This window comes from Aegilops tauschii, chromosome 5, assembly GCF_002575655.3.
Source record: "Aegilops tauschii subsp. strangulata cultivar AL8/78 chromosome 5, Aet v6.0, whole genome shotgun sequence".
Classification (NCBI taxonomy): domain Eukaryota; kingdom Viridiplantae; phylum Streptophyta; class Magnoliopsida; order Poales; family Poaceae; genus Aegilops; species Aegilops tauschii.
In genome coordinates, this window is record NC_053039.3 from 543,187,348 (window position 1) to 543,207,149 (window position 19,802).

A 19,802-nucleotide genomic window follows, 5' to 3' on the forward strand; every position below is an offset into this window, starting at 1 on the left:
AGATCTTCTTTTTCCTTTAGGTGTTGAGTGGGTTCTGCTAGCATGATGTTCGCATCTATGCCTAGCATCTTGTAATTATGTTTGCTCTCTTCTATAAAAATATGGTACGCCGTTGGCGTACTCTCGAAAAAAAATAGTGGCCAGGACAGTGTGCGGAATTGTACGATGTCGCAGGTTCGAGACACAGTGCTAGTGCACTCCTGTTTTTACCAAAAAAATCATCTCGCGAACGTGCCTCCTCGGCCACTGATAATGGGCCTACCCAAGGTAGCCTCCCCGGTGCGAAACGTCGGCGCTTTGACGCGGTAGCCTCCCCTGTGCGAAACGTCGGCGCTTTGACGCGCTTGTGTATACGTACCCTTGTTCAAAAGAAGTATTAACAGACATGGCATTTCGAAGTCATTTTATTTGGGAAAATGTTTACAATCGACACGCTGGCCGAATGTTTAGGCGGACGCGCACTATGCATAGGATCCATATGGATCAACGCTTCACCCGACCAAGGGAGGCGACGAGGGTTCCCTTGCGCGCCGTCGGTTCCCTCTCTCTCAGTCGGCCGCTCCGGCGGCGGGAGGGAGGGGGAACCTCGGGTCTGTTCGCTAGGTGGGTATGTGGTAGGGTTAGGGTTGAGGGAGACGCTGCTGAGGCCGTTGCGGTGGTGTCGCGTCGGAATAAGTTTCTTCGGGCTCCGTTCGCGGTCAGGCGAGGCTTTTGCCTTTGTCTAGGAGCCAGCGGGGTTGGGGATCCCCGGATCTCGTCGAGGTCGCGGGCTATGGTGGCTGGAGGTCCATCGGCACTGGCCGTTTGGGTCCTCAGATGGGCGATGGATGCAGGGAGACGAAGACCCTACTTCTTCCTTGTTGGTATGATTTGTTGCCGATGTTCTTCTCCTTCCTCTGCGCTAATGCTGGTGGGAGATCCTGCTTTGTCCGGGCGGATGGCCCGGCCGCGGTGCTGGACCGGTCGGATGACTCGAGTTCTCTTCCTTCCGAAAGGAACACTTTTCGCGGTACTCAAAGCCAAAGATGGCGACGGCTGTTGCAGGTGTGTTGGATTGATGTCCATGCCCTCTCAGCGCTGGTGTCAAGAAAGGAGGAAGCAGCATGGTGGCAATTGTACTGTGGTCGAAGATGATGACCTGCTTGCGACTGGTTGCAGATCCTTTTGCTGCAGGGGTCTTCTCTCAAGATTCAGGAATGATGACACAGGACTCCGGAGATCTCCTTTGTGTTTGCGGTTCCGTGTGTTTGTAAGGGTCAACTACTTTGTACTGATTCGTGATATGAATAAAAAAATTGTCAAAAAAAAAACGCTTCACACGACCTTATCCCTTCGATGAATTTTCCTTCTCCTACTCGTCTTCCCCACTCCCACCTCGCCTTATCCCCCCACCCTCGCCCCATCTTACGCAAGTTGCGATGCTGCTACTGCACGCGCCCAGCCACAACTAGCTCGGATGCTCGGAGCGGCCGGCTCGGATGCTTGGACTCCCTGGGCGGCAATGCTACACCCGGCATGGGAGGGTGCTACAACCTCACGCCGGCGAGATGCAATAGGCTCGAGTGGGTGCTACATCCGGAGGCGGCGAGCTACAACCAGCAATGGCGCGGGTGCTACAACCTCATCTTGACAAGCTGCAACCAGCACGGACGGGTGCTACATCTGGTGGCACGTGAGCTGCAATCGTCACGCCGGCAAGCTACCACCGCTTGGCCGGCGAGTTGCGACAGACACGGGGTGGTGCTACAACCTCACAACGGCAAGCTGCAATCGAAAAGGGCACTGCTACAACACGTGTCCAGCGAGCTGCAAGCGACACAGTGGCAAGCTTCAAACCTGTCGGGTCAGCATGTCGACGATGGTGCCCATGCCGGCGAGGGGAGCTGCAACCATAGTGGCGAGTTGCTGGAATCGTCTTTTATTTTCGCTACGACCTGCCAAAATTTTTGCTACGTTCCGGCGACGAAGGTCCATGGTTTTGCTTGAACCGGCAAAAAGAAATTGCTGGAACCCGCTAATTTTTCGCTTCAACTAACTTTTTTTTGTTTTCTTAGTTTCTCATATTGTTTTTTTTTTCCTGGAACATAGTGCTGCAAAATTGCCGATGACGGTGAGCAGGAGGCGGCGACGTCGTGCTTCGATGGGGTGCGCGAGTTGCTGGAACCGGCTTTGGCCACAAGCTCCATTAGGCTTTTAGTGGAACTGCATCCGACAGATGGGTGGTGGTGGCAACGACAGTGAGATTGGGAGGGCATGTGATGACGGCAACGACGAGCTGCGCGAGATGCAGCAAGCTTCATCGACGGGCGTGCAGGACGCCGTGGGCGGTGACCACGTCGTGCGTGAGGCGAGCGGGAGGTTGTGTGCGTGCGAATCGCTAGTCGTTTTGGTCTAGAAAGAAGGAATCAACAGTTGTATGTTGCCAGATCAGACGTCCATGGTGCGACCGGCCAAAATATCGGCCGGTGCACTCGCGCCTATCACTGGTATTTTGTTGTTGTTCCCTAGTACACGTTCCTGATGCCGGAGATGCCTCGCTCACACATTTTGTAAAGGTAAACCTTTGTGGCCGGAGGACCGGCCGAAGCTTGGGCCGGTCACGCGCGACACGTACGATAGCTTTCCACGCGACCGTACCTCCTGCACGCTAGCTTCCCACGTGATCCCATGCGTCGTGGTGGTATCGTTTCTATCCTTATCTCACTAGCCAGCCTTATCTTCTCGAGACAAAGCCAAAGCCAGTCGAAGAAATCCCCATCCCCTTGCCTCGCTCTCTCTCCTTCTCTCCTCGACTCCCTTGCTATCGCTAGACATAGATCAGTGCAACGGCAGCGATGTCGGGATGCTACAACCTACTTGGTGGGATGCTGGAACCGCGGCCAGGCGGAGCTGCAACTGTGGCCTAGAAAAGCTGGAACCGTGCCGGATGCTGGTGAGTGCTACAACCATGGCGGCCAGATGCTGGAACCCGCACAAATTTCTGCTTTCATCGGCGTTTTCGTTTTTTTTGCGGAAAATAGCGTCCTTTTGCAAATTTTTTGCTACCACTGTTTTGTATTTTGCTGGAACCAACGTCAATTTTGCTAGCACCGGGTTTTTTATTTGCTGGAACCAACCCTCAACTTTGCATCTTTTGCTATCATCGACGTTTTTAGTTTGCTGGAGCACACAGATGCAACAATCGTTGATCCAGGAGCTGCAACCGGACCTGGTTTTTGCTGGAACCGGCGACCATAGCGAGCTGTAGGGTGAGCACGGTGAGCTGCAGGGGTTACCATGACAAGTTTGTGCAGAGGGGCAAGGGGTGCTGCAACCACAACCAGGTTTGCTGTAAGCAATGAATCATTTTGCTGGAACCAGCACCAAAAAATGCTTCCACCAGAGTTACTTCATCGTTCTTTGCTAGACGAGCGACATTTTGCTACAATCTTATTTTTAATTTGGTGGAACCAGGGCCGCTACAAATAAGTCAGATGATTTCCTGAGGAAATCATCCGCCTAGCCAGCCGTCGGATCTGCGCGCTTGTAGCCGTTCGATCACTGGAACGCCACGGCAACAACGACCACGCTACGCTTCAACGCAGCGCTAATGGCACCCTGTCAAAGCTTCACTGCAGCTCTCATGGCGCACTGCGCGGCGAAAATTGCTTCAACGCAACATCGACAGCGTCTAGCGAAGCACCATTGTAGCCCCGGCGGAGCTCCAACGCAGCATCAACGACGCCGACGAAGCTTCATTGCAACTCCGGCGAAGCTCCATTGCAGCGCCCGGTATGCTTCCGGCGACCCGGCGTTGCTCCATTGCAACACCAGCGGTGCTCCCTGACAGCTTCGAGGCAACATCACCGGAGTTGCAGCGCCTCCGGCGGCCACTCGCCGCAGTCACCATCGCAACACCGCGCGGTGCTCCATTGCAACTCATGGAGACGCCAATGGCGGGCGGTGGTCGGCGCAGAAGCTACACTCGATTCGTGGTCTCCGGCGCGGCGGTGCTCAGTCGTAGCACCACCTGCCTCCGTCGCAGCTCCATCACCTCTCTCTCCTCTCCATGGCTTTGGGCGGCGGGGATTGGATCATCCCTCAAACGCGACAGGAAGGAGGGAGAGGGGGGGGAAGCAATTCTCCGGCGGTGGTGACGGCCGGCTCTGCTTCCTCCCGGCGGCGTCTGCATCAGGGAGAGGCGAGAGGGGGAGAGACGAGGGAGAGAGAGATGCGGGAGAAGAAGATGACCCGTGTGTGGATGACGATAGGAGAGGATAAGGCTGGGCGGTTGCCAGCGACGCGTGGGGCTGGACACGTGTCGTGCTTTCCAGGCGGCTTACCCGGCGTGGAAATAAGTCGGCTTAATTTAAACGTTTTCCTTTTTCAATTGATTCAACCGGAGCGGCAATCTTTTTTCGACAACCTTTTTGTTTGCAAGTGTCGATGGCGAGCGTTGCCATCGAGCACGGCGGCGACTGTCGACGGTGAGGCAAACGGGGGAGGGCGACGGCGCACTGCGCGACGCGGCGAAGCCGGCGATGGGGCGGCCGCCATGACCTGCGGCGGTGCTTTCTTCAGATCTGAAAACGTGACGGGGTGACAAGCGGTAGGGGAAGGGCGCGATCCGACGGCTATGTGGGGGCGCATCTACAGCCAGGGTTGGACCGGCCCAAAGTTTGGGCCGGCGCACCGGCGCAGAGTGCTGCCCTTTTGTAAAAACAAACACAAAAATCGGTTCACCTTGGTTCACCTGCATACTCAAAATGGACCTTGGACTCTGCTTGTCCGACAGGTGCATGCGGCGAGAGATCAGATCCGCACGCCACTGCTGATGTGCACCGAATAAGAATGGGAAACTCTTTCTATCTGTAGTCTGATAGACATCCAGCCTCAGACCAGTCCAACACCGTCGATCCAATTGAAATCTCACGGCTCACAAATTGTGCTTCTTACGTAAGAAAAAAAAATTGGCAGGGAAGTAACTACCCACAGCCACCGCGCGTAATCCTCTCCCCTAATATCTCCCGATTCCAATCGCAGCAGCACCGTCTCCTCCACCTCGACCAGATCCATTCCCCCCGCCTCGCACGCACCTTCGTCCTGCTCTCCTCGCCGTCGAGCATCACGGCCACGGCCAGCTCCGCCCCCTGCCTCTCCAAAACCTCATCCACTAATCAAGCCGCCCATCCTCATCTTGATTCACGCTTTTTTTCAGGTCAAATCAGGTGCTCCAGCGGCTGAAGCGGCCACCGGAGTTGCACCGGCCGGCCGGATAACCTACAGTGGATTGCAAAATCCACCCCCACCACCCCAATTACAAGCGCCCCGTATTGAAATCGAAGGTATTGCAGTGCATCTACTGGCCCAGATTTGACTATCCAACAACCAAGAGTACTCATTTGTTTGTATGTTCATTGGCTGTGTAGTATTGCTCTCGTGATGTGTAGGCCATTTATCATCAAACGTTTTGTAGGCCGAGCTTTGTAGATATTTAGAATAACCCATAGCTATGTATGCAAGCAATCGTGGCTATTCCTTAATTTCAATATTCAGTGCATCGAATGATTGTGAGAAATGCAGAGGAAACATTGTTTCATTGCTTCCTGTATAAAAGGCTTCCAAATATACGCATGCACAGTTGGCGGCAATTTTTATTTTTTTTTTGCTTTCATTTATCAAGATTTCATGCTTCCACCCAACACTATTAATGCACCATTTGCATTATTTTCCAGCTTCATACCTCTAGAAAAATGGAAGCATGACCATACCAAATATATGCATCGAGGGTTGTTTGTTAGGTTACTGCTGAAAGTCTTGTTTGTTAGTATTCTTTGGTTTAAAATATTCCAAGCAATTACTATTAGGTGGGAGCTTCCAAATATATGCATCTGCAGTTGGCAGAATTTTTTTGGGTTTCATTTCCAAAATTTACATGCTTCCACCCAACAATAATAATGCACCACTTTTGTTATTTGCCTGCTTCATACCTCTAGAAAAATGGAAGAATAATCATGCCCCCCATCCCGTACCTCTATCCCCAAATCACCGCTTTTCTCGTTCCTCTCTCCTCACCTCGCCGACAAGCTCTCCATCTGCCATGCCGCCCTATTCTCTTCTCGAGCGTCGCCTGACCCTGGTCACCGTCAAGCTCACCCTCCCTGCCCTGCTTCCAGCGCACTGCACCTCTGGCCGACCAATGATATTCTCCGTTTTCATGATCCAGGACGACCAGATATGTATGTACGTGTGCAATCTACTTCTTTTACTTACAATTCACAGTCTGTTCTAGTCGTCCGGAGTAAATTATTCCATTGATTTCCGTTGAGATCTGTTGAGATCTATAGCATATGTAGGATGTTAGATCGGTAGCAAATATCACATCTTCTCCAAATCGATCCGTGACCGATCGATCTTTGAAAAGATATGACATAAAAATAGTGTTTCATGTCTCCCTTGCTTCATTGGACTGTTAGATGTGCTTCTTATGCACAGATATGTTCCGCTCACATCTATCTTTCTTGACTTAGGGAATATCTGATTGGTTTCAATTTGTTTGTCAATTTTAGTCAGTTTTTATGCTTCGAGTGACAACACCAAATTATTTCTTCTTGTCAACCATGCTTGCTACTTTTATTTATTGGTTGCGTATATTTGTGTGGTAGTGGATTTTTGCTTGAACTGCTACTAATATGGGCTTCAGTCACTATCAACTTAATTTGCATTTGCTTCCTTTAGTAAAATTTGTTTCGAGCACTATCTGTGTGTGCTTCCTCGTTCATCAACGATGTTTCTGTCGTGCTTCCTACATTAGTATTTTTTTTCTGTTATCATAGTAATCTTTGTTTCAAGCACTATATGCTTGTGCCTCCCTGTTTACCGCTGATGCTTCTGTTTTGCAGACATTTTACAGCACCTTATTATTCCAACAATGCCTTTTTGTTCCCAATACAATTCCAATGATGGTACCATCACACTGAGTGTGCTTTCAACGGGACCAGACGTCGATTTATGTTCGCTGACTGCCTTTTCAAGGATAGAGAGCTTATGGCGCGCGTACAAGATCAATCAGTTCAGCAGGCACTGTGACTTAGGCTAGGCAAAAATGAAAATATTGTTGTTGTAAATTGTTTCTTATTTCTTCTTGTAAAAATAGGTGTAAACCGTTACTCATATCGAGTATATTTGTATACATGGTCTGTGAGTTCCGTCATGCTTCCACACTCTGAAGCAATATTGATACAATCAGGAAGCAACTAACATGAGCATGTGCATGCATTTTGGTTTACTATTGAAGCAGAGAATGGAAGGAATTTTTAAACATGCTTTTTTTCTTATTTATTTGTTGAAGAAGCACCAAATGAGAACTTATGAAGCTTGACAAAATTATATAGGAAGCAAGTAATGAATTGCATACATAGTGAACATGCACTAACTCCGGACCATGAGCTTCCATATATGTTCCAAAAACACATAGTTTGTGCAAAAAGAAAAAGAGTACTGCTATACACACGACAGTATGTGCACGATGTTTGCACGACGGGACAACCAAGCCGTCCATGCATGCAGCAGACGACAGCAAATCGCTAGGATGAGCATCGTGCAATTGATGTCCAGACCATTCATGGCGTGTACAGCAGTTCCGAAAAAAAAACTATATATGTTACACCACAAATTTGGTATGAAGCAAAGAAATTACTAGTTAACTGAAAAACTGACAAATTGTGTACGAAGCAACGAAATTACAGTAAACCAGAAAACTGAAGTGTAGGCGTGAATCTAGGGTGCTGTTATTACCTACAGGGAGAAAGAAGCACCGTGCATTTATATGGAAGCAAAATACCAACGTCACTAAAGAAACTGTAACTAACTTGCCTAATCCAACGATGGTATTCTGATCCATCCAACGGTGGTTTGCTGGTCTGATGGGGCGCTAGGGATCAGTAGTCTGATCCCTAGCGGTGCCCAATAAGAATCGATCTGCTTAAGTTTACTCCCACTGCTGATCCGCACCGAATAAGGATAAAGCCAATCGGACGGACACACCCCTCACCCTGCCGACCACGCGAGCGGAACAGAGCCAGCCACACACACACACACCACACCGTCGACTTCCCTAGCTTAGACTATTCGGCGTGAGTCACCCCCAATGATTCCTCTCCCCCCTGCTCCCTCATCCACCCGTCCAGAACAGTCGGCACCATCGATGTCGACGGCGACGTCCCAGCGCCTACACGTACGTGTACACCCCCGCACCCCCCTGACTTTATCTCGCCGACATGGTCACGGCCCTCCTATAAAATCACCACACCCGACACTGCTAAATCAACAACACTCATCACCGCCAACCATCAGCTTTCAATCTAGCTACCAGTTCCAGTTTAGCACACAGATTTTTTCCTCGGGCCAACCTCCAGATCCATCAACAATGGTAAGTACCATAACGACCTGCTCTGCTTCTTCTTCTTCTTCTTCTTGATCAGTTCCAGCTGAAATCCTGAGCTCAACCTGTTCTGTGATTAATTTACTGAAATGTTTGGTTGCGTGTGCAGGCGAACTCTGTGTCCGGAGTGGCGGTGAACGAGGAGTGCGTGAAGGCGTTCCAGGAGCTGCGGGCGGACCGCAAGCACCGGTTCGTGGTGTACAAGATGGACGACGACGCGCAGCAGGTGGTGGTGGACAAGGTGGGCGCGCTCGACGCCACCTTCGACGACCTGGCGGCGGCCATGCCCGCCGACGACTGCCGCTACGCCGTCTACGACCTGGACTTCGTGTCCGAGGACTCGGCCGGCGAGACCCCCCGCAGCAAGATCTTCTTCATCCACTGGTCGCCGGAGTCGGCGGACGCGAGGAACAAGATGCTGTACGCCAGCTCCACGGAGGGGCTCAAGAAGGAGCTGGACGGCGTGCAGATCGACGTGCAGGCCACCGACGCCAGCGAGCTCACCCTCGACATCCTCAAGGACTACACCACCTAAGTTAATCGATGAATCACGTACGCGCTTGGCATCGCGTTCCTGCTTGGAGTTGGATCGTGTCTTGTGGATCCAAATAATGTTTTTCCATGTGCAGCGGGGTGTGAATAATTGATGAGTGGTTTTCTTTTCGGGATTGATAATTGCGTGGTTTTTCTCTTCAAGAATGATAATTGAGTGGTTGATTTATTCCTTCTACCATTTCGTAACAACAAAAAAATATTAATTGTTTGCCAGAAAAGAAACATACAATGGCCGCAATCAGCCGTGACCTGACATTTCAAGAACATTCAGCACTTTAATGATCTATGAGATCATCGTACATAATCATCACACTAAGTTTTGAGTGTTTGATAGGCGAGTACAGAAACATCATGATTGTAAATAATCACCGCGCGTCGTCTAACGAAACGAGCTTTGGCGTTGAAGTTGTGATTAATCATCATCAGATAGATGCATGAAATTATCCATGTCAAGTGTGTTACCTAATGGGCATCTTATGGAAAACGGCGGATGTCGGCGTTGTTCATCGAACTCTAACAGGAAATGATCTAGAAATAGGACGACCACGGTTATATCATCATGGAAACGCCTGCGAGCCCCCCTCTCAGTCTTCTTGAGATGTTTGGAAAGCGCCTCAGGTTTCTTCCCCGCTTTCTGGACAGCTGCTTCTATAAGCTTTCCTGCAGCTAGCTGAATAAAACAGAAAAGGCATCGTTCAGGTCTGTAACTCTTTGGCCAACAAGGAAAAAAGCTAAACTATCCTTGCAGCTATGCTAAGTGAATCAGATGTATCCCCTCAATTTTTTTTTTTTTAATGAACTGGCATGTCAAATTGTCAGCCATGTCTTACTTTGCAGCTTCACGCCCAGCAAGTGTATGCAGAAATACTATACATATCAAGAGCATCAACAACATAAAGACATATACGGCGGGAATCCTCCTTATAAACTGGATAAAATAGCAAACAAAAAAATTAATTCTTGTATGTATCTACATGTACACACGATAGCTTACACATTTTACGTCACTACACGGCTACTTTCTCGGCCTGGATGAAGTAAGGAATGACTCAACAGCAATTTCTAGGCACTCCTAGTTTTCTTAACGCAAAGAAAAATTTCCGTGTTGTAACCATGTGCAAAAAGTTGCATAAAGTACTTTGAAGACAAAAAGATTTAATATACACCTTTGGTAGTTAATGGTATGGCCACAAAGATTCGCAAATTGGTTGATTTTAGGTAATCTTAGGCAACAGGTGAAAGCCAAGAAGCATTGTTACAGGGGTATTTGGTTAGGCTTAACTTTGGCTTTTGCACTTCGGCTTATAAGCCAAAAAAAAAAACCCACCTATTTGTGGGCTTTTGGACTTTAGCTTAAGGTGTGACTCGACAGGGGGGCTCGCAGTGACATCATCATACTGAGACACAAATAACAGATAAAAAAGGAAAAACTAAATAGAGATCTCCGCGTAAGATCTCACGAATATAGCATTGGCTGAGACAAAGTCTCAGTCCAATGAGATTTAGTAAAACTGTTTAGCTCATACCACCATGTAACGATATCCAGTTATAAGCCAAAAGCCAAATTTAAAAGCTCATAAATAAGAGCTTTTTTGGCTTCTAAACCAAAGTTAGCCCAACCAAACACCCCCTATATAAACAAGTTCAATGAAAGAAAATGCAACAGGTGAGGAGGCTTACAGTAGGCTCGTTTCTGTGAACAATCTCGATGGCTTCCTCATTGCTCAAGAATTCCCACAGACCAGCCGAGGCAAATATGATGAAGCGGTCACTTGGTTGAAATCTACGTGAGATGATAGATGGGTTGGCACTCAGTATAGGCCGGCTGAATGGTTCACCAAGTCTGAACATACTAGGTAGCGGTTCCCAGTTAAACTGCTGGTGTTTCAAGTATGCGTCACCTATTGATCTTGACACCTGCATCATCCACTGCTTAAGCACTGAACATATATGTAGCTGCAAGTAAGTTACACAAAACCAAACATTGGGATAAGAACGACCTGTATCTTGCCCTTCACACTCCAAACATTATCAATAGGCACCACAATATCTGGATCATTGGGGTGCCGAGCCCTGAGCTCCTGCCTGACACTCTCGTGACGAACATTGTGTTCATTCGTCAGCTGCTCCATAGTAATCTGCCCGCCGAAACCTACCTTTCCGAGAACAGCTCGGGAATCCCCGAGGTTGCCGACAAAGAGAGTCCGGTGGTGCACGATGCCGACAAGGCAGCATGTCCCGACGGCGGCAAGGGTCGGCTTGCCTAACCATTGCCGTGAGACAAGCTCGATGAAGCTTGCCTCTATATCAAGGAATGCCTCCCTGATGATGTCATCTGTCATGCCCCGCAAGCTATACCTGGCTCCAAATTGGAGTCTACGGACGAGATTGTCAGCAGTGAAGCGGGCCGCCTCGGGGCCACCGTGACCGTCGAAGATCCCGATGCAGGTGCCTAGGGTACGAGACGACTCTACACGACAATGGTCCTCCATCAGATTATTGGCCTGGACGGCGGCCATGCAGAGCTCACCGGCATTGCATTGTGCAAGATTGTCCCACCAGAGGAGATCATCGCGGACTTCGTAGGCGGCTTTAAAGGCGGTCCAGCCGGCTTTCACGGCACGCCTGGTCCTGGCTAACACAGAGAGGAGCGTCTGGCAACATCGCCGGTCGTGGCGTCTCCAAGGCGACCTAGGAGAGGGGCGTATCCAAGGCAACGGAGGAGAGGTGTGTCTCCGAGGCAACGCACGAGAGGAGCTCTCCTCTGCCAGAGAACGAAGCATAGAAATATACCTGCTTACAGCAACCGTTTAGCATCACACAAGAAAAACAGATTGAAGAATCAATCAATCAACACAGGGAGGAAAATTTTGTACCAGTCAGGTTGTCTGTTCCCATCTTCCCCTGTGTACTCATATTCTGAGTTTTCTTCCAGGATCTCATCTCGTTCTTCTTCTACATTCACAGCTGTTGACTCTGATGTCCTCATAATTCTATCTTTGTCAGCTTGTATTTTCCCGTCTTCCCCTGAATACTCATATTCTGAGTTTTCTTCCAGGATCTCACCTCGTTCTTCTTCTACATTCACGGCTGTTGACTCTGATGTCCCCATAATTCTATCTTTGTCAGGTTGTCTGTTCCCCTCTTCCTCTGAGCACTCATATTCTGAGTTTTCTTCCAGGATCTCACCTCTTTCTTCTTCTACAATCATGGATGTTGACTCTGATGTCCCCATAATTCTATCTTTGTCAGGTTGTCTGTTCCCATCGTCCCCTGAATACTCATATTCTGAGTTTTCTTCCAAGATCTCATCTCGTTCTTCTTCTACAATCACAGATGTTGACTCCGATGTTCCCATAATTCTATCTTTGTCAGGTTGTCTGTTCCCATCTTCCCCTGTGTACTCATATTCTGTGTTCTCTTCCAGGATCTCACCTCGTTCTTCTACAATCACGGCTGCTGGCTCTGATGTCCCCATAATTGTATATTCGTCAGTATAGAAATTCCAGTTCACCTGTTGCTTGTTGATTTTTGGATTTTTTGGATCATTAATAACAGAAATCCTTAAGGCAGACTCTGTGGCAGCAGCACCTGCACCCCAAATTTTGGCGGATATCTCTTTAAGCCCTGCCAAGTGCTCAATGCAGATAGGTGCAACAGCATGCTGCTGCACTTCCTGGGCATTGAAGACTAGCTTGAGCTTCCGAAGATTAGGCATTGCACCAGCCTCAAATTTCAGCAAAGGCTCACTGCACCTCAACTTGAAGTACTTGAGAGCTGAAAATCCGTCGTTGCCAAAGACAATTGTCTCTGCAGGCGCTGTCTGGATATACAGCGAGAGGGCAGTGAGGGAAGGCAATCCTTTAACGATATCAGTATCACTGTTTGATAGCTCTCTAACTCCTACCTTTAGGCTGCCGAGTCTGTCGAGTGTTTTAAACCACTTTGGGAGGCTAGGAAAGATGCAAATCCGCGGCAATAACTCAAGTCTCTCGAGATGGGCCAGAGCAGGGAACACATTGCTCAAGCCATCACACGAAATGCTCACACTTGAGGTATTTACAGGAGAGGAACCAGCAGATGCCAGAATCAAAGACTGGAGGTTGCTGAGTTTGTCGAGAATTGAGCCCAGGTGGTTCATGGTATCCTCCAGATGATCAACTGGCTGTGCTATAGAAAGGGTGAGATGAAGATCCTGGAGATTGGTCAGCCCGCCAAGGTCCCTCACATTAGCCTGGCTGGGAAGGCGAAGGTGCCGTAAATTCTCCAAATGACCAATATCTGATGGAACCGCAGATAGCCTTCCATCTAATTGCAGTGTCTCCAAGTATTCTAATCCTTGAATCTTGTCTGGTAAATTGATGGTGATATTGCATTCAACCATCAGATATCTCAGTCGAAATAGTTCACCGACTCTACTGAAATCAAAACTCATCTGGTCTTGATCAGCCAAAATATGAAGAATCAGAACTCGGAGAAGGCAATAATCCAGAACGGAAGGTACACATCTGGAGGGTCCACAAAATAGAAGTGATCGAACTTGGGACATTCTGATGCTTTCCGGTATCTTTGCACTTTTTGCACCTCCAAACTGGACGGACAACCGACGAACCTTGTCAGGAAGCCGTAGAGTTGATTCAAAGTAGTTCACAGCAATAATGAAATTATCCTCAACGGATTTGTACCTGATAAGATCCAGTACCATGTGGTTAGCTGTACATGACAACACCTCGCCGTCATATTTGGTGTCTACAGGTTTGATCATACCTCTTCTGACAAGCTCATTAAAGTAACCATACTCAATGCCACTGACCAAACTTTCAGCTACCCATTGCTTCACCAAATCATCCTTCCTGATAGAGTAGCCCTCTGGATACATACTAAGGTAGAGCAAGCATGCCTTCAAATGAAGTGGAAGCTCATTGTAAATAAGGATTAGAACATCTTTTATCCCTTGGGAAGTAGGATCTGTCCTCAAAGTGGACGGTAGAGAACTTTCTACCTTCTCCCATTGTTCCACTGCAGGGCTCCGCATTCTTGGCAGCAACAGGCTTGCTATATTTACAGTTGATAACGGTAAACCACCGCATTTGCTGATAATCCTATCTGCAACCACTTTGAACTCTTTAGGGCATGCACCTTCACCTTCAGAACCAAAAACATAACTGAAGAATAATTTTCGAGATTCACCATCATTAAGACGTCCCATCTTTAATATATACTCTGTCTCATAACCAGAACATGCTAATGCTACATCCTCAACTTGTGTGGTTGCCAGTATTCTGCTGCAACAATCATCATAAGGAAAAGCGCGGCTAATAATATCCCATACTGATGATGTCCATAAATCATCGACTACAATGAAGTACCTGCAAGTCATAATGAATATATTTGGTCAAGCTTACACAAAAGGAACAGGTAAAGAAACACAATCAATATGAAACTTGATTTACCTATAAAGGGAATAGATAAAAACGAGAATACATAAAACTAAGAGAAGAGTAAGTGTTGGTGTTTAACTGTTTATGCAGAAACTTCGGACTTACCTCCTAACTCTTTTTTATGAAGAGTGGACAATGTACATCTTTTTCGGGAAAGAAAGTGGACCATGTACATGAAAGCATGGGTCCATGACTTTAGGGTTTAAGTATGTGAGCATGTAAAATTAAGCCGTAGATATACATCATGTTAAAACATTGATACCTTTTGAAGCTCATGCTACTGATGATGGAATGTGACCTTTACAAGAAAGAAAAGAGCAAATTCGAGTTCTTTTTGTATATCTGTTTTCGTAAAACCACAATATGATACTCCCTCCGTCCCATAATATAAGAACGTTTTTGACACTAGTGTAGTGTTAAAAACATTCTTATATTTTGGGACAGAGGGAGTACTTACTAAAGTCCAGTTTAGCCAAACAAAGTTTTCACAACGTCATGTTCTAACCGGGTAATGAATTAAAGATGTTTTACTAAAACTTCTCGAAACAGACTTTCACCCCGCTTTATATATAAAGCAACGAACTAAAGTACACGGCTGAACGGTAAAATATGGTAGGGGGGCCTCCTTACAAAGCAGATCAGAAGGTACAACACAAGCCTAGAAGAAGCCTAACACCTCGCCGAGGCCCGACCGAAGACCCCTGCTGAACGGTAAAATATGGTAGGGGGGCCTCCTTACAAAGCAGATCAGAAGGTACAACACAAGCCTAGAAGAAGCCTAACACCTCGCCGAGGCCCGACCGAAGACCCCTGTGCTCTATGACAAGGGCCCCAAGAGGGTGATGGCGCGAATCGTCTACGCTGCCGAGTCTGAGCACAGACAGAGGTTTTCACCAGGAGAGCCCTGGCACAGGGACGAGATCCACGATGTCGTCTTCAAGAAGCAGGCAACACCCTCGGGAGTCGCCGGCACCGGCGCCATAAACGCGAAGCTTTCACTAGGACACTCGCCTGCACCACCAAGAGGAGTCCCGGCCACCACCGCAACGAGGGCCAACTTGTCCACCCCAGATCTGGGCACTGCCGGAACAAACCCGAGCCTCCCGCCACTACACCCCTTGTTTCCCGCACAACCAAGAGATGAAGCCACCACCGCAACGACGGAGCCTGCCGAAAAGCCAACCGTGAAGAACGCCATCAGGGACACCGCCCCGGCATCCATGCCCCTAGGCACCGCCGACCATCCATGTCACGACCACCCAACCACAGTAGTAGGAGTGAAGGGCACCTCCTTTCAATCCTAGCCCGTCTGGGTCAGCACCTCCACTGTAGGAAGCGTCCACGCCTGTGTCCCTAGCCAATCCCGGTGGACCAGGGGGAACAACCCAGTGACTACCGACGGCCACCGCCGAGCATGCTCGAACGGCGCCATGCTCGTGGTCAGCAGCGTCGAACCGTACGACGACACAACAACGCAGGGAGAGCCAACCTCGGACCGACATCACAAAGAGGCACCAAGCACGACCAGCACAACGCGAAGGCATCCAACTCGGACCAAGTCAACCCTCTGTACCCGCGCAGCGCCGGACGTCATCCACCACCACGATCCAGATCTGCGCCGCCCACTGAAGATGCCAGCGATCGCACCGCCGCCAAACCATAGCAGCCACGCCGCCCCATCGCCTCCCACGAGCACCACACCTCCTGGACGGCGCCTGACCTGACCTACCCGAAGTGCCTGCTTTGACCTGCCTCGGGCCCAAATCCGATCCGCCCGAGCACAAGCCAAGCCCTAGGTCATCGCCACACCCGACGCACGAGCGCCGCCGACATGAACCTTGGAGAAGGGAGGCCACTACCTCACCCACACTCCGCCGTCGAGCACAAATCGCCATGCCGCGACCAGCGCCACCACCACGAGTTGCCCCCACAGTGACGACCAGCCCGGAGCACCGGAGAGCCCCAGCCGGAGGTAGCACCTGCCACCGGAGGGGAGCCCTAGCCAGGGCCAGCCACCGCCGCCGAAAGGAAGCCCCGCGCCACCCGCGTTGCCGGTGGCCAGCCAGATATGGCCGCGCAAGATCGCACCCCCAAGCCAGCCACGGGCGCGCCCCGCGCAGCCCACCACACGCCGCCCCCCAAGTGCAGTCGCGGCCGCGCAGCACACAGGAGCTCCCGCCGCTGCCACTCGTTGCTGGACCCCGCCGTCAGCGCGCCGCCAGCCCGCCTACCCGCGCGAGCCACCACCGTCCGAGGGGAGAGGAAGCCCCGCCGCCGCCGATGCCAACCGAGCTTTGCTCGGCAGCGCGTCCCGGAGGGGGAGGAGTGGCCGAAGCCCGGCGGCGCAAGGGTTGCCCTCCCGGTCGCCCGCGGGTGCGAAGCGGGAGGGGGGGAGAGTTTCAGGTGATACCAAATGTTCAGGTGATACCAAATGTTCAGGTGATACCGTGAGACAGACTTCTGGACCGTTGGATCTAAAATCTAACGTCTCTAAGAGGCCGGTGTACCTTCACACAAAAAATACACCGGCCTCTTAGAGGCGTTCAACGGCCTAGAAGTTTGTATCACGGTAAAATTCATGTTTTACTAAAACTTACAACTCAAATGTGTTTTATTAAAATTTATCAGAAAAAGCACATTCTATCAAAATCCAATAACAATCTTACAATCCAAATAACCAACTAGGGTTTCTATTGGAGTCGTCCTTTCTTCTAGCTGAAATATGTAGAAAATTAAGGTAAATTCCTTTAGATAACCTACTATTTCCAATTCATTGACTTCCCTGCAATCCAAATGCCTGAACATCTGAAAATCCCACACAAACAAGACGAGTTTTGCTCCAGTGCAACGCAAAAGTAGTTATTAATGACAAGGGCAAATGTGTACTAATAATGTGTTCTGGTTTCGCCCCTTATCCTAATTACAATCTCTTCTAAATTTTGGTCCCATCGAAAATCTGCATTAGTTTAATATATATATATATATCCTAGATTTCTTACTTCTATTCACATCTGAATCAGGAATTCATTATAAATCCATGTTTGTTCATAAAACTAACACATGGATCAAATCAACCTGGTCGATGTATCCTAATATGTGAATGTTCCTAATCCCTAATTCCCTATACATTATTGCGACCAGACAAGACTGATTTTCTTTGCGTAGAGGCACCCAATCCTCTTCCTCAAATCAAGAGACATTGAGCACGACTTCCATCATGGAAGCATGACACGTGCATCCTGATATGGATCTGATCGATGCTAGAACCATTGCAATACATTCTTTTTAATAAAGCATGGCACTAATTTCATCTTTGACTGTTTGGCATGAGAAAATAGGGAATTATACGCGGGATAAGGTAGGAAAACCGGATTCAAATAACATGTACAGATTTATCATTTCCCATCAATAACTATTTTTTTGCTTTGACGCTACTAAACTTCTGTAGCGGTTGTACGAAAGCAAGATACATGTGTTTTTTAATGCATTTCCAGCAATCCAAACAGTCCTGGCCTAAACATACCATTTTGTTTTCCAAACAATAGGGATATAAGTACCTTTTTCCTTGAAGATGTTTGATGATGCTGTGAATAAGGTCCTGTGCATCAGTAAAGGAATGAGTCTGTGGTGCTTTAATTTGTGAGAGGATGCTGGTGAGAAGCCACCTCATATCGGCATTTCGGGACACCCGTACAAAAGCCCGGCACTGGAATTTCCCTCCATGCTGATGATATATTGTTCTGGCAACCATCGTTTTTCCAACTCCTGCAGATCCAAGGATAGGTAACACCTTGAGCTGTTTCTGGTTGTCGTCGCCGAAAGCAAGCAAGTTAACAAGCTTCTTCATGGGTTCCATCTGCACAGCCAACACCGGCAGGTCGAGGGGCAGTTCAGGCGTGTGGCAGCTGATACCGGCTTGTACTCTTTGAGATCTGATGATGACGGCCGTCTCCAGAGCAAACCGGAAATTTTGGCATCTTTTTTTCGCATCATCCACACGGGCCATTAACTGTGAGAAATCTTGTGCAATCTGGGGCAGGCGCTGCTTCCTAATTCCAAATATGGTACCAAGGGGGGCGCTTCTGCCGACAACGACGCCGTCACCGGACTGCATAACCTCGTCGAAGAAGTCCTCCGTGTCGTAAGCAAGTTCTCGGACCTCCTTGATCCACCATTTCGGCGCGAAGCTAGGGTTGTCCACATCTGCCTCCGGCGCATTCTTGAGGTGGTTGTACAATCGTTCCAGCCCTTCTCTGAGAAGCCGGATCCCGTTCGCACTAAGCCCCTCTGGCAGACGGTGGTCGGAAGCCTGGAATGAATGGAGTCGCCGGAGGAGGCGACCCATGGGGCCGAGCGAAACAGTGATGGGGTGCTCTACATCCACCTCAACTGCAAGCGAAGCGGAATCTGAATCAGGATCCTCCTCCGTCCTCCCGAGCGAAACAGTGATGGGGTACTCTGTATCCACCTCAAGCGAAGCGGAATCAGGGTCGTCCTCCATCCGCACCTGAAGAATGCACAAGATAATCTGTGTCTGATTAATGGTTTCCATGGATAAGAAGATCGAAAAGCACGACAAAACATGCCAAGCGCGAGGGGAAAATTTACCAGGAAAATGTCCCGTGGTTGGCGTGGGGAAGCAACACAACTCACCCTACGCATCTGCTACGGCTTTCTAAGATATATATACTCCCTCTCATTCTGAACAAAAAAATGCTCCCCCTCTTTTAATTTATTTTATATTTTACTACGGTTTATCTCGGCGAACTCAATACATTTGCTACACAGGTTAAGAGCAACTCCAACATGGATCACCGAATCGGACACACAAAATGTCCACGGACACGTCCGTGCATACCGATAGGGGGGCCGGTCATCCAACCATATTTCAAATATGTGTCCCTTGTCCAATGAAAAAGGAGAGAGAGAAGGGAGGAGGAGAAAAGGTGGGTTTGTGGTGGGGTCCAGGTTGAGTTGGCGTATCCAACCTCCCACAAGTTTAGGCGTAATTTGTCGGATTTCAGACATCTAGACGCATTCGCGAACCCTTGACAAACGGCGTTGGATGGCAAAGAAAGGTCCAGACAGCTCGATCGGGATGTTTACGGAAGGTTTGGTGATCCGCATTGGAGTTGTCCTAATGGGGCACAAAATAAAAGCCAACCAGAGGCTCTCATTTGCCCCTTCCTTCTCGCTCGTCCATCCTTCTAAGAGCCACCTCGTCTCGCCTGGCTCTCCTCTCATATTCCTCAGCCTGTGTTGCCGTCCAAAGTGGGGAAGGGAGGGGATCTAGGGTTGCTCTTGTACATAGTATGGGTAGGGTAGTCTTCGGCCTTTGTGCTAGTGTTCGGCTTTATGTCGTTGTCTAGCATTATTTCATTGGG

The 19,802-nt window shown here is 49.1% G+C and overlaps 2 protein-coding genes and 1 long non-coding RNA gene across 7 annotated transcripts; 2 read left to right on the top strand and 1 right to left on the bottom strand.

Moving 5' to 3' along the window:
* Window positions 1-2,659: 2,659 nt before the first annotated feature.
* Window positions 2,660-7,232, top strand: LOC109784252 (uncharacterized). 3 transcript variants are annotated; one of them, XR_005758330.3, is made up of 4 exons: window positions 2,660-2,932; window positions 3,194-3,323; window positions 3,454-5,324; window positions 6,882-7,232. It is a non-coding gene; the product is annotated as an uncharacterized lncRNA (long non-coding RNA). The 3 variants fall into 3 exon arrangements; XR_005758329.3 differs by having other exon boundaries at window positions 2,661-2,932; window positions 3,156-3,330; XR_005758328.3 differs by having other exon boundaries at window positions 2,661-2,932; window positions 3,156-3,323.
* Window positions 7,233-8,132: 900 nt separating this feature from the next.
* LOC109784251 (actin-depolymerizing factor 3) lies at window positions 8,133-9,152 on the top strand. The gene is made up of 2 exons (XM_020342847.3): window positions 8,133-8,410; window positions 8,532-9,152. Exons 1-2 carry the CDS (start codon window positions 8,186-8,188, stop codon window positions 8,955-8,957), a joined length of 651 nt encoding a protein of 216 aa, XP_020198436.1. The 5' UTR covers window positions 8,133-8,185; the 3' UTR covers window positions 8,958-9,152.
* An 80-nt stretch (window positions 9,153-9,232) lies between these two features.
* LOC109784250 (disease resistance protein RGA5) lies at window positions 9,233-18,934 on the bottom strand. Of its 3 annotated transcripts, XM_073498378.1 has the most exons (6): window positions 16,278-16,501; window positions 14,168-14,346; window positions 11,854-14,083; window positions 10,978-11,770; window positions 10,658-10,894; window positions 9,233-9,647 (listed from the first exon to the last, which is right to left on the bottom strand). In XM_073498378.1, exons 2-6 carry the CDS (start codon window positions 14,184-14,186, stop codon window positions 9,390-9,392), a joined length of 3,537 nt encoding a protein of 1,178 aa, XP_073354479.1. In that variant the 5' UTR covers window positions 14,187-14,346; window positions 16,278-16,501; the 3' UTR covers window positions 9,233-9,389. The 3 variants fall into 3 exon arrangements, with proteins under 3 accessions (XP_073354479.1, XP_073354478.1, XP_073354480.1); XM_073498377.1 differs by having other exon boundaries at window positions 11,854-15,094; window positions 15,204-16,829; XM_073498379.1 differs by lacking the exon at window positions 16,278-16,501 and adding an exon at window positions 17,976-18,934 and having other exon boundaries at window positions 9,252-9,647; window positions 11,854-14,346.
* Window positions 18,935-19,802: the final 868 nt, after the last annotated feature.

Coding starts and splice junctions, on each gene's coding strand:
- LOC109784251 (XM_020342847.3), top strand. CDS start 8,186: ATGTCGACGGCGACGTCCCAGCGCCTACACGTACGTGTACACCCCCGC. Junction 8,411..8,531: donor CTCCAGATCCATCAACAATG/GTAAGTACCATA, acceptor TTGCGTGTGCAG/GCGAACTCTGTGTCCGGAGT.
- LOC109784250 (XM_073498379.1), bottom strand. CDS start 18,919: ATGGAGGACGACCCTGATTCCGCTTCGCTTGAGGTGGATACAGAGTAC. Junction 11,771..11,853: donor GGGAACAGACAACCTGACTG/GTACAAAATTTT, acceptor TGCTGTAAGCAG/GTATATTTCTATGCTTCGTT. Junction 10,895..10,977: donor GTGTGAAGGGCAAGATACAG/GTCGTTCTTATC, acceptor TGGATGATGCAG/GTGTCAAGATCAATAGGTGA.